The 23174-nt window shown below is 38.2% G+C and overlaps 1 protein-coding gene across 2 annotated transcripts in view; it reads right to left on the reverse strand.

Annotated features, from left to right (window-relative positions):
• The window catches only part of GCFC2 (GC-rich sequence DNA-binding factor 2), a 50099-nt gene that overhangs the window by 16108 nt on the left and 10817 nt on the right, over positions 1-23174 (reverse strand). For both annotated transcript variants that reach the window (XM_033175251.1, XM_033175252.1), the window contains exons 5-11: positions 19253-19368; positions 17284-17470; positions 14742-14865; positions 13339-13420; positions 11698-11810; positions 10794-10993; positions 9594-9744 (exon numbers count right to left, since the gene is read on the reverse strand). In XM_033175251.1, coding sequence (XP_033031142.1) covers positions 9594-9744; positions 10794-10993; positions 11698-11810; positions 13339-13420; positions 14742-14865; positions 17284-17470; positions 19253-19368 — 973 coding nt within the window. The remainder of the gene's footprint in view (positions 1-9593; positions 9745-10793; positions 10994-11697; positions 11811-13338; positions 13421-14741; positions 14866-17283; positions 17471-19252; positions 19369-23174) is intronic.

Genomic DNA, 23174 nt, shown 5'->3' on the forward strand with positions numbered 1-23174 from the left:
CCTGCAACCATGCAGGTAAAAAGTGGCTGGAAAAAAAAAAAACACATTAACTTGATCTCTATACAACTCGAGTAAGCCCCCCCCCTTCAAGTCCATTCGCTCTCCCTCTCACCTAGATGATTAATTCATACCTTCTCCCTTCTCAGTTATCTCACTCTCAGTTGATGGACTTTTTCCTTCTAGCTGATTATTTCCTACTTTATTTTTTCTACCCCCTTGCTTTTTCTTTCAGCTAATTATTTCCTAATTTGCTTAAGAAAATAGAAGCAATCAGAAAAGCAGCACTACAAAGCTCCTACCACAGCATCTACATACCTACCTGCATCTGTGCCCATATGCTCTAACTTGTCTCCTATTCCTATGGATGAGGCACCTACACTCCCACCACGTCAGGTGAACTGTTTATTTTGTGGATGAGATCCCAAGACTTTTGGCTTAGTCTAAGATCCTGTTCCCAGAACTCTGTCCTTCCACTTTGGTATTGACATCACTTGTACTAGATTTTTTCCATCACCCTACAAACATTTATCTTGTATTAAAAATAATCCCCCTCAATGTAAAGAGGCTGCCAAGATGGCCGAATAGGAACAGCTCCAGTCTGCAGCTCCCAGCGAGATCAATGCAGAAGGCAGGTGATTTCCAACTGAGGTACCCAGTTCATCTCATTGGGACTGGTTGGACAGTGGGTACAGCCCACAAAGGGTGAGCCAAAGCAAGGTGGGGTGTTGCCTCACCCGGAAGCACAAGGGGTTGGGGAATTCTCTCCCCTACCTAAGGGATGCCATGAGACACTGTGCCAGGAAGAACAGTGCACTCCAGCCCAGATACTGCATTTTTCCCACAGTCTTTGCAACTGGCAGACCAGGAGATTTCCTCCAGTGCCTACCCCACCAGGGCCCTGGGTTTCGTGCACAAAATTGGGTGGCTGTTTGGGCAGACACCAAACTAGTTGCAGGCGTTTTGTTTTGTTTTGGTTTTTCTTTCATACCCCAGTGACACCTGGAACGCCAGAGAAACAGAACCATTCACTACCCTGGAAAAGGGGCTGAAGACAGGGAGCCAAGTAGTCTGGCTTGGTGGGTCCCACCCCCCACAAAGCCCAGCAAGCTAAGATCCACTGACTTGAAACTCTTGCTGACAGCAGTCTGAGCCCAACTTAGGATGCTCCAGCTTGGTGGGGGAAGGGGTGTCCGCCATTGCTGAGGCTTCAGTAGCTGGTTTATGCCTCACAGTGTAAACAAAGCCACCAGGAAGTTCGACCTGGGCAGAGCCCACCACAGCTCAGCAAGGCCACTGCGGCCAGACTGCCTCTCTAGACTACTCCTCTCTGGGCAGGGCATCTCTGAAAAAAGGCAGCAGGCCCAGTCAGGGACTTAAGAGATAAAAACCCCTCATCTTCCATGGACAGAGCACCTGGGGGAAGGGGCGGCTGTGGGTGTAGTTTCAGCTGACTTAAACGTCCTTGCCTAATAGTTCTGAAGAGAGCAGTGGTTCTCCCAACACAGCGCTCGAGTTCTGATAAGGGACAGACTGCCTCCTCAAGTGGGTCCCTGACCTCCATTTATCCTGACTGGGAGATACCTCCCAGTAGCGGCCAACAGACACCTTATAGAGGAGAGCTCTGGCTGGCATCTGGTGGGTGCCCCTCTGGGACGAAGCTTCCAGAGGAAGGAACAGGCAGGCAGCAATCTCTGCTATTCTGCAGCCTCCGCTGGTGATACCCTGGCAAATAGGGTCTGGAGTGGACCTCCAGCAAACTCCAGCAGACGTGCAGCAGAGCGGCCTGTTAGAAGCAAAACTAACAAACAGAAAGGAATAGTATCAGTATCAACAAAAAGGACATACACTAAGAGACCCCATCTGAAGGTCACCAATATAAAAGACCAAAGGTAGATAAATCCACAAAGATGGGGAGAAACCAGCGCAAAAAGGCTGAACATTCCAAAAACTAGAATGCCTGTTCTTCTTCAAACAATCACAACTCGTCACCAGCAAGGGAACAAAACTGGATGGAGAATGAGTTGGACGAATTGACAGAAGCAGGCTTCAGAAGGTGGGTAATAAACTCCTCCGAGCTAAAGGAGCATGTTCTAACCCAATGGAAGGAAGTTAAGAACCTTCAAAAAAGGTTAGAGGTATTGCTAACTAAAACAGCCAGTTTAGAGAAGAATATAAATGACCTGATGAATCTGAAAAACACTGCAGGAGAACGTCATGAAGTATATACAGGCATCAATAGCTGAATCGATCAAGTGGAAGACAGGATATCACAGATTGAAGATTACCTCAGTGAAATAAAGCGAGAAGACAAGTTTAGAGAAAAAAGAGTGAAAAGAAACAAACAAAGCCTCCAAGAAATATGGGACTATGTGAAAAGACAAAATCTATGTTTGATTGGTATACCTGAAAGTGATGGGGAGAATTGAACCAAGTTGGAAAACACTCTTCAGGATATTATCTAGAAGAGCTTCCCCAACCTAGCAAGGCAGGCCACCATTCAAATTCAGGAAATACAGAGAACACCACAAAGCTACTCCTTGAGAAGAGCAACCCCAAGACACATAATTGTCAGATTCAGCAAGGTTGAAAGGGAGGAAAAAATGTTATGGGCAGCCAGAAAGAAAGGTCGGGTTACCTACAAATGGAAGCCCATCAGACTAACAGCGGATCTATCCGCAGAAACCCTACAAGCTACAAGAGACTGGGGGCCAATATTCAACATTCTTAAAGAAATGAATTTTCAATCCAGAATTTCATATCCAGCCAAACTAAGCTTCACAAGCAAAGGAAAAATAAAATATTTTACAGACAAGCAAATGCTGAGAGATTTTGTCACCACCAGGCCTGCCTTACAAGAGCTCCTGAAGAAAGCACTAAACATGGAAAGGAACAACTGGTACCAGACACTGCAAAAACATACCGAATTGTAAAGACCACCAATGCTACGAAGAAACTGTATCAACTAATGGGCAAAATGACCAGCTAGCATCATAATGACAGGATCAAATTCACACATAACAATATTAACTTTAAATGTAAATGGTCTAAAAGCCCCAATTAAAAGACACAGACTGGAAAATTGGATACAGTCAAGATCCATCAGTGTGCTGTATTCAGGAGACCCATTTCATGTACAGAGACACACATAGGTTCAAAATAAAGGGATGGAGGAATATTTACCAAGTAAATGGAAAGAAAAATAAATAAATAAATAAATAAAAAAGCAGGGGTTGCAGTCCCAGTCTCTGATAAAACAGACTTTAAACCAACGAAGATCAAAAGAGACAAAGAAGGGTATTACATAATGGTGAAGGGATCAATGCAACAAGAGCTAACTATCCAAAATAAGTATGCACCCAATACAGGAGCACTCCGATCAGATTCATAAAGCAAGTTCTTAGAGACCTACAAAGAGACTTAGACTCCCACACATTAATAGTGGGAGACTTTAACATCCCACTGTCAATATTAGACAGAGCAACGAGACAGAAAATTAACAAAGATATCCAGGACTTGAACTCAGCTCTGGACCAAGCAGACCTAATAGACATCTACAGAACTCTCCACCCCAAGTCAACAGAATATACATTTTTCTTAGCACTACATTGCACTTATTCTAAAATTGACCACATAATTAAACACTCCTCAGCAAATGCAAAAGAACGAAAATCGTAACAGTCTCCCAGACCACAGTGCAATCAAATTAGAACTCAAGATTAAGAAACTCACTCAAAACCGCACAACTACATGGAAACTGAACAACCTGCTCCTGAATGACTACTGGGTACATAATGAAATGAAGGCAGAAATAAAGATGTTCTTTGAAACCAATGAGAACCAAGACACAATGTACCAGAATGTCTGGGACACATTCAAAGCAGTGTGTAGAGGGAAATTTACAGCACTAAATGCCCACAAGAGAAAGCAGGAAAGACCTAAAATCAACATCCTAACACCACAATTAAAAGAACTAGAGAAGCAAGAGGAAACAAACTCAAAAGTGAGCAGAAGACAAGAAATAACTAAGATCAGAGAAGAACTGAAGGAGATAGAGACATGAAAAACCCTCCAAAAAAATCAATGAATCCAGGAGCTGGTTTTTTGAAAAGATCAACAAAATAGATACACCGCTAGCCAGACTAATAAAGAAAAAAAGAGAGAAGAATCAAATAGACACAATAAAAAATGATAAAGGGCTATCAACACCGATCCCACAGAAATACAAACTACCATCAGAGAACACTATAAATATCTCTTTGCAAATAAACTAGAAAATCTAGAAGAAATGGATAAATTCCTGGACACATACACACTCCCAAGACTAAACCAGTAAAAAGTCGAATCCTTGAATAGACCAATAACAACTTCTGAAATTGAGGCAATAATTAATAGCCTACCAACCAAAAAAAGTCCAGGACCAGACGATTCACAGCTGACTTCTACCAGAGGTACAAAGAAGGTCTGGTACCATCCCTTCTGAAACTATTCCAAACAACAGAAAAAGAGGGAATCCTCCCTAACTCATTTTACGATGGCAGCATCATCCTGATACCAAAGCCCGGCAGAGACACAACAAAAAAAGAGAATTTTAGATCAATAACCCTGATGAACATCGATGCAAAAATCCTCAATAAAATACAGGCAAATCGAATCCAGCAGCACATCAAAAAGCTTATCCACCATGATCAAGTGGGCTTGGCTGGTTCAACATATGCAAATCAATAAACGTAATCCATCATATAAACAGAACCAAAGACAAAAACCACATGATTATCTCAACAGATGCAGAAAAGGCCTTTGACAAAATTCAACAGCCCTTCATGCTAAAAACTCTCAATAAACTAGATACTGAGGGAACGCATTTCAAAATAATAAGGGCTATTTATGACAAACCCACAGCCAATATCATACTGAATGGGCAAAAACTGGAATCACTGCCTTTGAAAACTGGCACAAGACAAGGACGCCCTCTCTCACCACTCCTATTCAACACAGTATTGGAAGTTCTGGCCTGGGCAATCAGGCAAGAGAAAGAAATAAAGGGCATTTGATTAGAAAAAGAGGAAGTCAAATTGTCTCTGTTTGCAGATGATATGATTGTATATTTAGAAAACCCCATTGTCTCAGCCCAAAATTTCCTTAAGCTGATAAGCAACTTCAGCAAAGTCTCAGGATACAAAATCATTGTGCAAATATCACAAGCATTGCTATCCACCAACAACAGACAAACAGAGAGCTAAATCATCAGTGAACTCCCATTCACAATTGCTATACACAGAATAAAATACCCAGGAATACAACTTGGATGTGAAGAGGGATGTGAAGAACCTCTTCAAGGAGAACTACAAGCCACTGCTCAAGGAAGTAAGAGGCGACACAAACAAATGGAAAAACATTCCTTCCTCATGGATAGGAAGAATATCGTGAAAAAGGCCATACTGCCCAAACTAATTTATAGCTTCAATGCTATCCCCATCAAGCTACCATTGACTTTCTTCACAGAATTGGAAAAAACTACTTTAAATTTCATATGGAATCAAAAAAGAGCCGGCGTAGCCAAGATAATCCTAAGCAAAAAGAACAATGCTGGAAGCATCATGCTACCTGACTCCAAACTATACTATACGCCTACAGTAACAAAAACAGTATGGTACTGGTACCAAAACAGATATATAGACCAATGGAACAGAACAGAGGCTTCAGAAATAACACCACACATCCATAACCATCTGATCTTTCACAAACCTGACAAAAACAAGCAACGGGGAAAGGATTCCCTATCTAATAAATGGTGTTGGGAAAACTGGCTAGCCATTTGCAGAAAGCTGAAACTGGAAAATTCCTTACATCTTATACAAAAATTAACTCAAGATGGATTAAAGACTTAAATGTAAGACCTAAAACCATAAAAACCCTAGAAGAAAATCTAGGCAATACCATTCAGGACATAGGCGTGGACAAAGGCTTCATGACTAAAATACCAAAAGCAAAGGCAACAAAAGCCAAAATAGACAAATGGGATCTAATTAAACTAAAGAACTTCTGCACAGCAAAAGAAACTATCATCAGAGTGAACAGGCAACCTACAGAATGGGAGAAAATTGTTGTAATTTATCCATGGGACAAAGGGCTAATATCCAGAATCTACAAAGAACTCAAACAAATTCATAAGAAAAAAAAAAAAATCAAAGGTGGGCAAAGGATATGAACAGACACTTCTCAAAAGAAGACATTTATGCAGCCAAAAAACATGAAAAAAAAAGCTCATCATCGCTGGTCATTAGAGAAATGCAAATCAAAACCACATTCAGATATCATCTCATGCCAGTTAGAATAGTGATCGTTAAAAAGTCAGGAAACAACAGATGCTGGAGAGGATGTGGAGAAACAGGAACACTTTTACACTGTTAGTGGGAGTGTAAATTAGTTCAACCACACTGGAAGACAGTGTGGCAATTCCTCAAGGATCTAGAACTAGAAATATGATTTGACCCAGCGATCCCATTACTGGGTCTATACCCAAAGGGTTGTAAATCATGCTACTATAAAGACACATGCACACGTATGTTTACTGCAGCACTATTCACAATAGCAAAGACTTGGAACCAACACAAATGCCCATCAATGATAGACTGGATAAAGAAAATGTGGCATATATACACCACGGAATACTATGCAACCATAAAACAGGATGAGTTTATGTTCTTTGCAGGGACATGGATGAAGCTGGAAACCATCATTCTCAGCAAACTAACACAAGAACAGAAAACCAAACACCGCATGTTCTCACTCATAAGTGGGAGTTGAACAATGTGAACACATGGACACAGGGAGGGTCTGTCAGGGGTCGGGGGGCTAGGGGTGGGATAGTATTAGGAGAAATACCTAATGTAGATGACAGGTTGATGAGTGCAGCAAACACTATGGCACGTGTACAGCCATGTAACAAACCTGCACGTTCTGCACATGTACCCCAGAACTTAAAGTATAATAACAAACAAACCAACAAAAAGTCCCCCTTAGCCCTACTTCCTCCTCTAGTATTGTTCCATTTCCTTCCTATCTTTTATGACAAAATTCCTCAAAGTACTATCTAAACTTCTATCTCCAGTTTCTCTCTTCTTACTTGTTCTTGATTTCCCTTAAATTAGGCCTTATCTCTTATCAGTCTACCTAATGCGCTCTTAGCAAATCACAGATGACATTCACATAGCAAACTCCCATGATTGATTCTAATCCTCATCTGACTTATCATCAACAATTCCAACAGTTGACCCTTCCTTCTTCCTAGAAACACTGTCTTTACTTGGCTTCCCAAATACCACACTCTTAGTTTCCTGCCCATCTCTCTGGTCTTTGCTGTCTGCTTGTCATCTCTTTGACTTCGAAGTGCTATAGTATCTCAGGATTCAGGTCACTTACCTTCTCTTTTCTGTTTCGGTATTCAAAGTCAATTTTATACATTAAATGCCATCAATAAATGTCATGTGGATAAACTCCAGACTTATACCTTCCAACTGGACCTCCTCCTTTAAGACTCATGTATTCAACAACGGACGTGACATTTCCACTTAGATTACAGATACTTCAAACTCAACAAGTCTCAAACTGAGCTGCTAATACAGCTCCCCACATTAAGCTTACTCCTGTCAGACTTTTTCATTTCAGGAAATGGCACCTCTGTCCTTCCAGTTGCTCAGGCCGAAACCCATGGACCCATTCTTGATTCCTCTCTTTCTCTCTTGCTGGACAACCAATACATTAGCACACTCTGTTAGTGCTATCTTCGAAACATATGTAGAATTCAATCACTATCGGGACTCAGTCAGTGTTAATTTCTCACAAAGCTACTTATTTGTGGGACTGTTTCATCATTAGTATTTAGATTTTTGAAGCAGAGTGCTTAAATTAGGCACATGCATTCTATCATTAGTAGAGCTAGTTAAAAATAGTGACTTTCTAATATACCCCACAAATGCACCATAAGTTTCATTGAAATAAAATCTTGAAAGTTTTTATTTTTTACTTTTTAAAAATTTTAAATTTATAAATAGAGATGGGGTTTCACCATGTTGCCCAGGCTGGTCTGGAACTCCTGTGTTCAAGTGATCCTCCCGCCTCGGCCTTGCAAAGTGCTGGGATTACAGGCATGAGCCACTGCACCCCAGCCAAAATCTTATAATCAAGTTGCCTAAGAAGCAATTATAAGGCTGATTGCTTCCAACTTCTAGGCTGGGCGTGATGACTCATGCCTATAATCGCAGTGCCTTGGGAAGCTGAGGGGAAGGGTCTCTTGAGGCCAGGAGTTTGAGACTAGCCTGTGCAACACAGCAAGAACTTGTCTCTAAAAAAATCTTTTAAAAATTAGCTGGGTGTGGTGGCATGCACCTGGAGTCCCAGCTAATTGGGAGGCTGAGGCAGGAGGATCACTTGACCCCAGGAATTCAAGACGGCAGTGAGCAATGTTTGCGCCACTGTACTCCAGTCTGGGTGACAGAGGAAGACCTTGTCTCAAAAACAAAAACACACAAAAAATTAAATAAGAGTTTTGCCGTCTTTGCTGTCAAATTTCTTTCTCAGTGACACAGTGAAACGGATCCTTATCAAGTACACAGGTAAAACAAAAGACTTCACGCTAAGGTCTGAAGCACAAGCATTAATGTTAAGTGCTCATAGTTGCTAATGGCAAATGTGAGTGAAACGAAGCAATTTTTTTTTTTTTTTTGAGATGGAGTTTCACTCTTGTCACCCAGGCTGGAGTGCAATGGCACGATCTCACCTCACTGCAACCTCTACCTCCCAGGTTTAAGCAATCCTCCTGCCTCAACCTCCTAAGTATCTGGGATTACAGGTGCCTGCCACCACGCCCAGCTAATTTTTTTGTATTTTTAGTAGAGATGAGGTTTCACCATGTTGGCCAGGCTGGTCTTGAACTCTTGACCTCAGGTGATCCACCCACCTTGGCCTCCCAGACTGCCAGGATTACAGGTGTGAGCCACCACTCCCAGATGAAGCAATGTTTTTTAAAGAAAGGATAAGAAACATAATTAGAGAAGGGAAAAAAAGGACATATGAAGTATGGATGGAAGTGTGCTAAAAAATGACTGAAGTATCACAAAAGCAGCAGGAATGCCACAAACACTAAACTGACTTTAAATACTGAGTGACTGAAGGTAAATAGAAAAGAGAAGGTAAGTGACCTGAATCCTGAGATACTGTAGCATTTGAAAGTCAGAGGTGACAAGCAGATAGCAAAGACCAGAGAGGTGGGCAGTAAACTAAAAGTGTGGTATTTTGGAAGCCAAGTAAAGACAGTGTTTCTAGGAAGAAAGAAGGGTCAGCTGTTGGAACTGCCAATGATACATCAGATGAAGATTAGAATCAATCTGAGTATTAGCAGTTTGGTAGCCAACCACCTGTACAAACACATATTTTTTAACCAGCTTACATTTGACAGCTCTTGATTTTTACTACATATAACATTTCCTTGTGTTTAAAAACTTATGAAAAAACTTTGTGAATATAACTGAAATTAACAACCTTATATACTGTCAGAAAATAATTTAATTTTATCAAGGTTATTGAAGCAGTACCTGTAAGTCGGGGAATAATTGTTTTGTGGATGATTGTAGACAAGATTTTTTTATCTGAACTACTTTCCTTCTTTGAATCTTCTACACTGCTATCCATAAATTCTTCTACAGATTTGAACCATGGCATCTCTTTTAAACCTGTGGAATCCAACTTACAAAGAAAACGATAAAAGTTATGAATAAATACTTCAACATTAGTGTATTTTAAAATAGTTATTGTTTTTTTCAATAATCACCAGAGCTTTTCTAAGGATCAGAGGAGACTAATTCCCTGTTTTAACACTAGACCACCAAGGCTAGGCAGGATGGTAGGACAGCATGACTGAGATGTGGTGTCTAAGTAGCATAACAAGAAGCCACATTTCATGCATTCAATTACACAACGAACACTCAACAACCACCTAGTGTGTGCCGGAGCCTTTAGAGCCTACCACGTGGCAAGTACTCTGCTAGGAGCAAAATATACATTTGTTAGGCACTTGAAACAGCCATGAATGAATTTGTTTATTAAAAAATTCATCCATTTCAAGCAAAGTTCATTTCTGGCCCCTTCAGTTCTCATAAGCATAAATATGTAATTTGTATGTGATTTAGTTAAAGGTTCTATTACACAGTAGACAGTTGCTGAGTTCATATTTCCTTTTTTTTTCTTTTAGTCAGTCAAATTCACTGAATAGAGTTTATATTTCTTAACTTAGGATCTAAATATCTGCAATTTCTAGCTCCTGAACTAATATTTCTCCCTTTATACCTTTAGGAAACACCTTTCCCTTTCTGATTCATCCTGTTTATCCCATAAACCCTTCAAAGGCTTGCATTCCACCTCTTCAATGCCACCCTAAGCAACTCCTCCCAGGATGTCATCTCCAACTCAAGAATTCTTGAAACAAGGATTTTATATCTACTTTCTCCAAACCCAACAGTACCTTATACTTTCTGGGAGGATTTTAAATTTAATGTACAAGAAGCTAAAAAAAAAATGTGTTTGCTTTACTGATGTTAATGATGCTCAGCCTAAAAGTCAAGTGAGAGCCAAGAAAAGAATGTAGCTGAAAGCACACATTTTCTGACTATTGTTCCAAAGCTCTAAATTTCAGTTCCAACTGTAAGGGTAAGGTATTTAATAGCTAATATAATAGTAAGGGAATTTAAGTATACTAATGTAATCAGGATAAATTTTCACATATGAAGCATAAATACCTTAAGAGGATTCCAATCAATCAACTGAACTCGTATTAGGGGATTTAAAAGCTTTGGTATGCACAAACTAATGAAAGCTTCATAATAGGAGTCAGGAAACTTTTCTCGCCATTGCTGAAACTTCAACAAAATATTCTGGATGTTACAAAAGTCATCATGCACATCTTCAAAAACTTTCTTCTGTTTCTGTAAAATGTCACCTGTAAACAAAGTAAGTCTCTTTATGCATTTTAAGTTGTGAACTTTAAGTATGCTTCCTTAAAAACACGGTCATGCCAGACTGTAATCAATTGAGCTAAAATTCCGTCCTTTTATATTAACATAAATTTTTTATTAAAAAAATCACTTTAGCAACAAAGTAACAATATCAACACTAATAAAAGCTACCATATATATACCCCTGCTATATGCCAACAGAAATACATTAATCTCATTTTACCATCGTAGCTATCTTCCCTACCATATAGGTATAGTCTACTTATTTACAGGCAAAACAACATCAAATTTAGGGAGGACAAGACATTTGTCTAAGATTACACAGAACAAAATCTCCCTTAGAACCCAAATTTAAAGTTTCACCAAATTCAAATGTTTTAAGTTAAAAATGACAATATAGAAACTATGTGTGGTAAAGAAGTGAAATGAAGATGTTTACTAGTAATAGAGAAAGTCTAAGAGAAAAAACTATGAAGATACAAGAATACTCACAATGCTCCTTCCTTCATTTTACTCCATTATTCAGAGGTAGGAAGAGAGTCTTACAGAGGAAAAATGTGTTTCATTTTTTTCTGAATTTAACCAACTGTTTTATATAGCTTACGTACTTATTAAGGGCAATCACAGCAAAGCGTTTCTCACCATTTCAAAACTCAAACCATGATATATTAGAAACTTGGTAACTGACCTTGGCTTTTTTGGAAGTCAATCATCTCTGCTGAAGGCAGTTCATCATCACTAGATGTCCCTTCCTGATGGTTACAATTCCCAGAAAGCATCCTTGCTTGTCTTCTTTTTGTCCTATATTTTGCAACAAACCAAAAATAAACAAAAAGTAAATAGATCTTGCTGAAAATAAATGCTTAATTTTTTTTTTTTTACCTCTTGCTGAAAATAAGTAATTTTATCATTTATTTTAAATGGTCAAAAATATATCAGTGCACAATTTTATTAATATTTTTGACATTTTTAGTTTCATTAGTTTGAGTTGGTAGTTCTCCATTTGTTTTTTTGTTTTTTCTTCTAAGACATTCCCAGTTAGGACATTCCCATGGGCTAACCAGATTCTGAAGAGGGGGTAATTATAATTAGGAACGGTTTCTAGTTACATGAAGGGGTGGCTTAGCCCTCCACACCTGTGGGTGTTTCTCATTAGGTGGAACGAGAGACTTGAGAAAAGAAATGAGACACAGAGACAAAGTATAGAGAAAGAAAAAGTGGGCCCAGGGGACCGGCGCTCAGCATACAGAGGACCCACGCCACACTGGTCTCTGAGTTCCCTTAGTATTTACTGATAATTATCTTTATCATCTTAGAAAAAAGCGAAGTGGAAGGATAATAGGATCATCGTAGGGAGAAGGTCAGCAGTAAGACATATGAATAAAGATCTCTGTGACATGAATAAGTTTAAGGAAAAGTGCTGTGCCTTGATATGCATATGCAAACATCTTTATAAACCTTTTTAGTGCATAAAGAGCAGCATTGCGCTAGCAAGTCCCACCTTTCGCCCTAAGGCGGTTTTCTCCTTTCTCAGTAAACAGAACATAGAATCGGGTTTTACGCGGAGATGTTCCATCGCCCAGGGATGGGCAGGGGACAGATGCTTTTCTCTATCTCAACTGCCAACAACCGCCAAGAGGTCTTCTTTCCTCTTGTACTGGTCCTCCTCAGCACAGACTCTTCACGGGTGTCAGGATGGGGGACGATCAGGTCTTTCCCATCCCACGAGGCCATATTTCAGACTATCACATGGGGATAAACCTTGGACAATATCTAGCTTTCCTAGGCAGAGGTCCCTGCGACCTTTGGCAGTGTACGTGTCCCTGAGTACTTGAGATTAAGAGAACGGTGATGACTTTTAACCAGCAAGCTGCCTTCAGGCACTTGTTTAACAAAGCACATCCTGCACAGCCCAAAATCCTTTCAACTTTGAGTCACCACAGCACATGTCTCTTGCAAGGACAAGGTTGGGAGTAGGGTCACAGATTAATAGCATCTCAAATACAGAACAAAATGGAGTCTCTTATGTCTACTTCTTTCTATATAGACACAGTAACAGGCTGATCTCTTTTTCTTTTCCCCAGAGTTACAAGCAATTCCCAGCCTGATAAATGTCATTTTACCCATTCCTTTTAACTGATCCAAATATACTCATGTGTCTTTAAAGCAGTCAAGGATGGTTTTACTAAATTTTGCTTCTATTTTTATTTTCACAAATTAATAACGTATATCAGGTATACTTCATGACATCATGTGGTTAATTACATTTAAGTAGTGAAAAGTACTTCCTCAATGATGCTTTCTTTAAATCTTCACTTTATATAGGTACCTTCGAGATTCAATCTCTTCTAAAATCCACTGAGTTTTTTCATCTAGTGCTAAGTTTCCACTTGTGGACGTCTCATCTTTGCCTGTTAATAAATAAAATTGACTTCATACTACAAATTCTCAAAAGAAAAAATTAAAATGCTTTGAAAATAAAGGTAACATCATGGATGTATAAACATATGCATAAGTAAATACACAAATATACTTAAATTTTGCAATTAATTATGCAATGAAATTTCAGTGTTAACTCTTTATTGCAATATTAATAGGCATGAGGTTCATTGGCCTAAAAATGTATTTTGGCTGGTGAAAATGTTAACCTAAAAACGTACTTTGGCTGGTGTACTGTTGCTATTGTTGAGAACAGCCGCAAAGTTCTACCAAAAAGTTTCGTTTCCTTGTATTCTTTTCCAGTAGTTACTAGTTTTTTTCCATAGCCAAATGCAAGAAATATTGGCTTTATCAATACAGGAGTCCCCCCTTAGAATGTATCCCCCTTAGAATGTATTTGCAGGTGATACATTCTAAGAACCCCAGTGGATGCCTGAAACCACATATAGTACCAAACCCTATTTGTTTTTTCCTCTATATACACACCTATGATAAAGTTTAATTTATAAATTAGGCACAGTAAGAGACTAACAATAGCAATAAAGTAGAACAATGAAAACAATATACCGTAATGTATGTTATAGGAATGTTGGGTATCTCCAACTCAAAATATCTTATTGTACCGTACTCATTCATTTTTGGACCATTGTTGACTGAAACTATGGAAAGTAAAACTGCAGATTAGAGGCACTACTGTATTCTATTCACATTATTTCTTATTTTAATATGTAATACCATTATTTACAATCCACTAAGGGTTGTGTGTTTCACTGAAAGTCACTTTGCCTTTGCATTTACTAGTTACTTGGTTACGGTCTTTCACTATCTCCTGATAGCACCTTAATCAATGGAAGATATCTCTGAAAGTACAAAATCAATGAGGAAAAAAAAAAAGGAGGTATCTATATTTTGTATAATGAAATCTTAAAGATAAATCTGTATTGAAACTCACCAGAACCAATCTGTAAAAGGACTTTGAAACTATGAAGTTAGATTTCTGACAGAGTCTAAAGAATTATGTGAACTTGTCTCAAAACATTCTCTACATGGCTATGTACATATTCTGTCTGAAATAGTAAATAATTGGAAGTTATGTTTATTTTTTAGTCTTGGACTTAATTAAAAACTTTCTTAAGTCCTATTTCTAAATGCTTTGAGTTTTTGGAAGTTGGTGGGTAAAGGGTTTGTGGGAAAATACATGAAAAACATGTTTATAAAAATAAAAATATTTTTATTCTTCACATAATTTAGCTTAATGAATAATAAATTGTATTGAACAGGAAAAACACTAACGTGATAACTGTTGTAAATACGTTGATTCATGTTTTAATTCATCTTGCCTGCGTTTCATAAAAGTCATAGCTTGTTTTAAAAGGAGTGCATGCATGGATGATTCTATTTCTTGGATGTTGATAATCTGAAATACATATATAAGTAATATTTTGTAGGTCATCGATAATGAAATATATATATACACAAAAGTACTATTTAGAAGATACATAAGCATATTTGTATGCTTAACTCTCAAAGAAACATTCCCAATACTATCACATTTCAAGTGTAAAACATTGTGTGCAACAGACCTAGCTGTCAATACTTTTAATATTAAAAATCAGAAAATTGACTTAGTCTACTGGAACTGTTATAATTATCAGAGATAGATAAACTAAATGGGGGCCAGGTGTGGTAGTTCATGCCTGTTATCCCAGCACTTTGGGAGGTGGGCGGATCACCTGAGGTCAGGAGTTCAAGGCTAGCCTGGCCAGCATAGTGAAACCCCTTGTCTACCACTAACAATACAAAAATTAGCCAGGCGCAGTCGTGCCCACCTTCAATCCCAGCTACTCAGGAGACTGAGGCAGGAGAATTATTTGAACCCTGGAGGTGGAGGTTATAATGAGCTGAGATTGCGCCACTCTGTACTCCAGCCTCGGCAACAGAGCAAGGCTCTGTCTCAAAAAAAAAAAAAAAAAACCAAATGGGATGGAGTCAGGAACATGCATTAAAGTTTGAGATAGAAGATTTTTTTTGAGATAGAAGAATAGGAAAAAATGAAGGGTACAGATGTTTTCACAGGCTGAGGGTGTGGAAAGTAGGTAGGGGCGCACTCAAAGCTGGTGAAATTTGAAAAATTGGGGAATGGAGAAAAACTAACCAGAGACAGGTAACAAAGTTGTAATGTGATACAGAAATGAGACTAGTTGAAATTGAAACGCTCCTATTTTGGGGAGCAACAATTCCTCCTACTCCTTTGATACTCCACAGCTGCTGCTATGAATACATTAATGCACAGGCTGACAAAATTTTAACAGTGTAATTTTTCTTTTTCTTTTTTTTTTTTTTTTGAGACAGTGTCTTGCTCAGTTGCCCAGTCTGGAGTGCAGTGGCGCGATCTCGGAGAATGGGTTCCCGCCATTCTCCTGCCTCAGCCTCCCAAGTAGCTGGGACTACAGGCACCCGCCGCCACGCCCGGCTAATTTTTTTGCATTTTTAGTAGAGACGGGGTTTCACCTTGTTAGCCAGGATGATCTCGATCTCCTGACCTCGTGATCCGCCCGCCTCGGCCTCCCAAAGTGCTGGGATTACAGGTGTGAGCCACTGCGCCTGGCCCAACAGTGTAATTTTTCAAGGAGGAATGAAAAAAGAAAATTACATTGTAATACTTCAGAAAGTAACTACCAAGTGGTAGTAGAAGATAGCCAACTTAAAACAACAATTGGGACAAAGCATCCCATTGTTTAGCAACATTTTCATTATAAACAAAAAATAATGTGGGCTGAGCACGGTGGCTCACGCTTATAATCCTAGCACTTTGGGAGGCTGAGACAGGTAGATTGCCTGAGCTCTGGAGTTCCAGACCAGCTTGGGCAACATGGTGAAACCCCGTTTCTATTAAAAATACAAAAAATTAGCTGGGTGTGGGGGTGCACACCTGTAGTCCCAGCTACTTAGGAGGCTGAGGCACAAGAATCGCTTGAACCTAGGAGGCAGAGGTTGCAGTGAGCTGAGATCGTGCTACTATACTCCAGCCCAAGTGACAGAACCAGACTCTGTCCCCCTCTTCAAAAAAATAAATGAAATAAAAATAACAAAAATAATGTGGAAAGTAGAGTATACTTCATTGAAATGGTTAATCTATTTTTAAAAACGGATAACTGAAGGCCCCAATTTAAGAACTTAGTATGCATAAATCAAAAACTAAAAATAAAAATCTCAAAAACATCTGAATGTTTAAAGAAAAACCATTACAAACAAATTCAAAAGACAAAACTGGTAAGTTCACAACAAGCAGGATAAAGCATTAAAAAATTTTAAGCTATAAATAATTGTTCATACTCTAACAAAACTAGAAAAGAAAAAAAAATCTCTACTGATAACCACAAAGATAACAGGGCAAAGACAAGAAACAAATAATTCACAAGAAGAAAACCAGAGTTTGCTTGAGATCAAAATAGAATATGTAAAAACAAAATCCGTTTATTCCTAATCTAGTAAACTAATAAAACTGGCACAATCTTTCTGGAGGTCAATTTTGTAATGTTTCATAAGCCTTAAAAATATTTAGACTTAATAATTCATTTTCTCTGACTTCATTTTCAAGGAATTTTCCTTAAACAGATAAAATTGTAACAAAAATTTATACACAAAATTTTATACAATGTTACTCATAATAAAATAACTGCAAAAAACTTGAATATCCAACATTAAGAGAATGCTTATTATCATCTTATTTTAAAAATGTGTAGGAAAAATACTAAAGTATCTAATTGTGAGATTTAGACTTTTCTTAATTGCATAAGGGGTTTTCTGCAGGAAATGATATATTGATATGTACCTTTTCATTAAGGCAGTCAATTAAATTTTCCACATAAATTTTCATGCTCTTATAGAATTTACAATTTAGAGCTTGATTTGATGAACTCTCTAGGTTCTGGATGGTATTCTTTGAGCTTTTGACATCTTGTACATATTTTTCATACTCCCTCAGGTGTGAGCGGTGAGTTTCCTGTAGTAATGTTAATCTAAATAAATAAAATAAAAATTAGTTTATTTTTCAAACTTTTTCAAAAGTAGGAATCTAATGCAAGTATTTCCAAAGACCACCAAGGAAACTGACAATCATAGAAATCTGGGTGTACAGACTAGATAAGCAAAGAACACCACAATAAAAGTAAACCCTTTAGCACCTGCTTAGGCCAAATACTCTCTCTTCAAGTTTTCTTGCATTTGTCTTTCAGAATCTTTCTTTGCTTTATATAAAAGACAGTGAGAATTAAGAAATTAATCAAGATAATAATGTATAGTAGGCATTATTAATGAAATGTTTTAGTTAAGTAGAATATTTCTGACTATAGCAGTGAACTTGTAAGTAAATATTATGTAGAAAAAGCTAGGTACAGAGCAGGGTACATAATGTGCTTCCTTTTTTGTATAAAAACAGGGGAATATGTAAGTATATATGTGCTTGTAAAGAAATATATATAGACCACCTCTGGAAGAAAACATAAGAAAATGGTAGCAATGGTTTCCCCTAGGGAGGGTGGTAATTTACTTTGTTCTGTATATCCTTTCCACTGGTTATTTTATGTTTTAACAATGAGAGTGTATGGTCCCTTTAAAATAAAAAACCAAGTTAACAAAAAATAAAATATAATAAAGTTATCCAGATAAAATAAAATGCTACAATAAATCAACGATCTGCTGCCTCTTTTTTATCCCTCATGCAAGGTTATCTTTGTACTCTAGGGCGCTGGCAAACTACCAGCCCACCCTTTGTTTTTATAAAAAAAGTTCTATTGGAACGCAGCCAAGCTTATATGTTTACATATTGTCTATGGCTGTTTTCATGCTGTAACATAGAGTTGAGCAGTTACAACAGCAACCATCCAGCCCTTAAAGCCTAAAATATTTACTATCCAGTCTTTTACACAAAAAGGCACTTGCTGACTCCTGTTCTAGATCAAAATGTCCAACAGAGAAATATTTAAGTAAATTATGATATAACAACTATATGGACAAACATGATAGTTTTTTTTTTTTAAATTAAAGGCTATTTGGTAATATAGAAAAATGCTTATAACCATATTAAATAAAAAAGTAGAATTTTGTATTTACTAATTTTAACCATGTAAAACATGTTACAAAGACTAAAAAGACATTATGGTAGTCACCCCTTAATCATGGGGATAGGTTCCAAGACCCCCAGTGAATGCAAATAATATCAAAGCCTATATATGCTGTTTTTTCCCTATACATACATAACTATGATAAAGTTTAATTTATATATTACATACAGTATGCCTGCACTCTGGGGCCATTGTTAAATAAAATAAGGGTTACCTGAACACAAGCACTGTGATACTGCAATAGCTGATCTGATAACTGAGATGGTTACTACGTGACTAACAGGCTGCTGGCTTACAGAGCAAAGAGATGGTGGACAAAAGGATGATTCTTATCCTGGGCAGGATGAAGCAGGGCAGCTCGAGATGTCATCACACTACTTAGAACAGCATGCAATTTAAAACATATGAATTGTTTATTTCTGGAATTTTCCATTCAATATTTTCGGACTATGGTTTCACCACTGATAACTGAAATCATAGAAGGCAAAAATGCAGATATGGGGGGACTACTGTATACAAAAATGAAATCAATTGTGTTAGTATGATAATACAGGAGATCTTTTTTCCCCTTACAAGTTTGTTTAATATCAGTACTTAATAATCTAAAAGAATATAGTGCTATATCTCTAGTATTAAATATCTAGTTCAAATGTAAATTTCAAAATAAGTATTGCTCACCTAGTATTCAATTGCTTCTTTATAATTTCTAAATTTACTGGTGTAAATGAAATGGAGGTATCAAATTTCTTCACTTTTGAAGATCCACTGCCATAGGAAAAATCTATGTCTCTTTCCTAAAAAAATAAAAATAGATTTTTACAAAATCATTTCATTTACCTTCGAAACATTAACAGCATGAAAAGGGACTGGATGATCCAAGGTCTCTTCAAGCTAAAAAATTCCATGTCTTTGTAATTTTTCATGGTCCCAATAAAATGTTTTAAATTCAGTTTTAAATATTAGAAGTTTAAATTCATATTTAAGAAGCAAATTCTAAAAATTACATTTTTTAAAAAGTTTAGTTTTGAAGCTAATTTTGGTTATGGTCTAATGTACTCTCAGAAAGTCATCCAGTTTTTTAAGAAACAACAATCCTTCATGAATATTAACTGGCAGAGCAGACAGACCTATCTGGCTGACCTGACACCTATTTCCGTGATAGAAGTACCTATTTAATTCCAACTCCATTCTAGTCAATGAAAAGTAAATGGAAGTCTGCTGGAGGATAGGTAGGTAAAGTTTTTACTTTTCTTTAAGACACTCTTTTTTTTTTTGAGACGGAGTCTCGCTCTGTCACCCAGGCTGGAGTGCAGTGGCGCGATCTCAGCTCACTGCAAGCTCCGCCTCCCGGGTTCATGCCATTCTCCTGCCTCAGCCTCTCAAGTAGCAGGGACTGGGACTACAGGCGTCCACCACTACGCTTGGCTAATTTTTTGTACTTTTAGTAGAGACGGGGTTTCACCATGTTAGCCAGGATGGTCTCGATCTCCTGACCTCGTGATCTGCCTGCCTCGGCCTCCCACAAAGTGCTGGGATTACAGGCGTGAGCCAACGAGCCTGGCCAAGAAATTCTTATTTGGGTTTTCTGTTCCTTGTAAAGAAATGCACTGCTAACATATATCTTATAAAATGGTATATTTCATATTAGCGTCCTCTGTCTAATCGCAGCTTCTCCACGCTTGGAATGTTCAACAGATGCTGAAGAACCTCTATTTTACACAAAGACACATGAAGAAAATTGACCAGACATTTAGCCAATTTCACTGGCTTAGCTATTCTTTTTATATTTTCCATGAAGCATCATCTTTTGTCCTTTCAATTCTCACCAAGCCTCCCATCCAGCTCTGCGCATACCAACAAAATCTCCAAACACTCTTGATATTTTGCAGTCAATGACCCATTCAAATATCACCAGGTCCGTAAAGGCTTTCTCAAACTTCCTCATTTACCTTCCCTCCTATAAAACTTGACCATCCACTTGCTCCTTTGTGCCACCTCAGGACCCTGCACAGAGTTCTGTCACAGAACCTGTAGGATTTCACTATAATTGTTTTGTTTAGTTGTCTTCCTTCCTGCAAAGGTTGTACAACGTTGTAAGTGGCCGTAGCAGGCCAATGGTGACCCCATGAAAACATGTTCACATTCATGTTCATGTTCATTATATGGCAAAAGATGTAATCAAGACTTTGAGATGAGGTGCATGTCCTGGATTATCCCAATGGAGCCTGAATACAATTACATGTTCCATCCTAAGAGACAGGGAATTTTGGGACACAAGAGAAGAAGCAGATGTGAAGATGGAACAAAGAGAGATGAGGCCACAAGCTAAGGCATGCCAACAGCCACCAGAAACTAGAAGATTCAAGGAATGGATTCTCTTCTAAGAGTTTTTGGAAAGGGGGGATGCTCTACTGACATTTTGATTTTGGACTTCTGGCCTCCAGATCTGAGAGAGAATAAACTTCTATTGTTTTAAGCCACCAAGTCTGCGGTAATTTGTTACGGGAGCCACAGGAAACTAATATGGTGGCAAATGGTAGATTTTCAACAAAGGAATCAGTAAATGTACTCACGTTAGCAATAAAAATGCAAATCAAGTAAGTGTGAGATTCCATTTTCACCAACTATACTTGCACCTGAAGAGGGCAAGATTATAGTAAAATATTCCCTGATATTGGTGACATTACAGATTGAGCTAAGTTTTCTTTAGAAGGCAATAGAGAAAAATACACTAAGTGCCATAAAAACATTCATCTCTTGATTAGCAATACAGTTCTTGGAAATTATTACAAAGGAATAGTTCAAAAACATACATCTGAACAAAAGAAAGGAGAGGAGGAAAAATAATTACATATTCACTGATTCTTATTTGTTAATAAAAAAAAAATCAGATTGCAAAGAACCTAAAATGTTCAAAATGAAGAATGGTTAAGAAGATTATGATTCAGTGACTCCAGTGAATATTATGTAGCTAATAAAATCAGTTATTATAACAATGTACAAACAAGAGAAGGTAATTTATAATATGTCAAGCAAGGAAATCAGAATTCAAAATTGTATGCATATTGTGGTTCCTAGACTGTGTGCAAAGGCATCCTAGCAAATTTAAAAGGGTGTAGCGAGACATTTTAAGTTTTTTAGGGAAAAACCGTAATACTCAACATCTGTTGGACTACTAGCTTTTAGTTCACAGTTACACTAGAATGTGTTCCATATGGCCAGACATGGTGGCTCACGCCTGTAATCCTAGCACTTTGGGAGGTTGAGGTGAGCAGACTCCCTGAGCTCAGGAGTTTGAGACCAGCCTAGGCAACATGATGAAATCCCATCTCTACTAAAATACAAAAAAATCAGTCAGGCGTGGTGGTGTGTACCTGTAGTCCCAGCTACTCAGGAGGCTGAGGCATGAGAATTGCTTGAACCTGGGAAGTGGAGGTTGCAGTGAGCCGAGATCATGCCACTGTACTCCAGCCTGGGTGACAAGGTGAAACTGTCTCATAAAAAAATAAAAAATAAAAAAAACAGAATGGGTTCCATTCCTTTTGATGAAGTCATATTTGTGGAGCTGGGTTTTGGGACGACACTATGATAAAAACAAGTATTGTGTGAAGATCAACATGGAAATGAGAGTGAATCCAATCTGATTCCAAGGTTTGAAAAGTCATGCATGCCTAACAGGAACACACATCTCATTAGTAAGGAATTTTGGTTATTTAAAAATAAAATAAAAATGTTCTGCCTTCAAATTATCTGTATTTTTTTTTCCAAATGGTTAGTTCTTAGGACATAAATTGTATAAAATTCTTTGAAATACTTAATAAATAGAATTGTTTGGTACTTCTTTTGGCTTACGAGTATCATGATAAAATTACCAAGACACTAACGGCTCCATGAATGAGAGTGTTTGGGAACCTCTGATGTATACTATGATTGCAATTCTTGACCTCATAGAGCTTATATTCTAGCAGCAGACCCAGAGCCCAAATCTAGGACTTTTAACCCCAAGTACAGTACATTTGTTAGGTTTCAAAGCTCACTACTTGTTTAAACTTTACATTCATGCATTTATTCTTAGTGACAGGGTCTCACTCTGTTGCCTAGGCTGGAGTGCAGTGGTGTGATCATAGCTCATTGCACCCACAACTCCTGGGCTCAAGTGATCCTCCCAGCTCAGCCTCCCAAGTTTCTGGGACTATAGGCACGCCCCACCAGGCCTGGCTAGTTTTATTTGTTTTTAGTAAAGCTCAGGTCTCACTGTATTGTTCAGGCTGGTCTCAAACTACCGGGCTGAAGTGATCCTCCCTCCTTGGCCTTCCAAAATGCTGGAATAAGAGGTGTGAGCCACTATGCCTGGACAAATCTGGACTTTAGTGTTGTTGTTGTTTTTAGTCTTAAATGAGACAGGGTCTCACTCTGTCACCCAGGCTGAAGTGCAGTGGCGCGATCTTGGCTCAATGCAGCTTTGACCTCCTGGGCTCAAGCAATCCTCCCACCTCAGCCCCCAAGTAGTTAGGACTACAGGTGTGTGCCACCATGCCTGGCTAATTTTTGTATTTTTTGTAGCAGTAGGGTTTTGTCATGTTGCCCAGGCTAGTCTTGA

This window comes from Trachypithecus francoisi, unplaced genomic scaffold (assembly GCF_009764315.1).
Source record: "Trachypithecus francoisi isolate TF-2019V2 unplaced genomic scaffold, Tfra_2.0 Lachesis_group17, whole genome shotgun sequence".
Lineage (NCBI taxonomy): Eukaryota > Metazoa > Chordata > Mammalia > Primates > Cercopithecidae > Trachypithecus > Trachypithecus francoisi.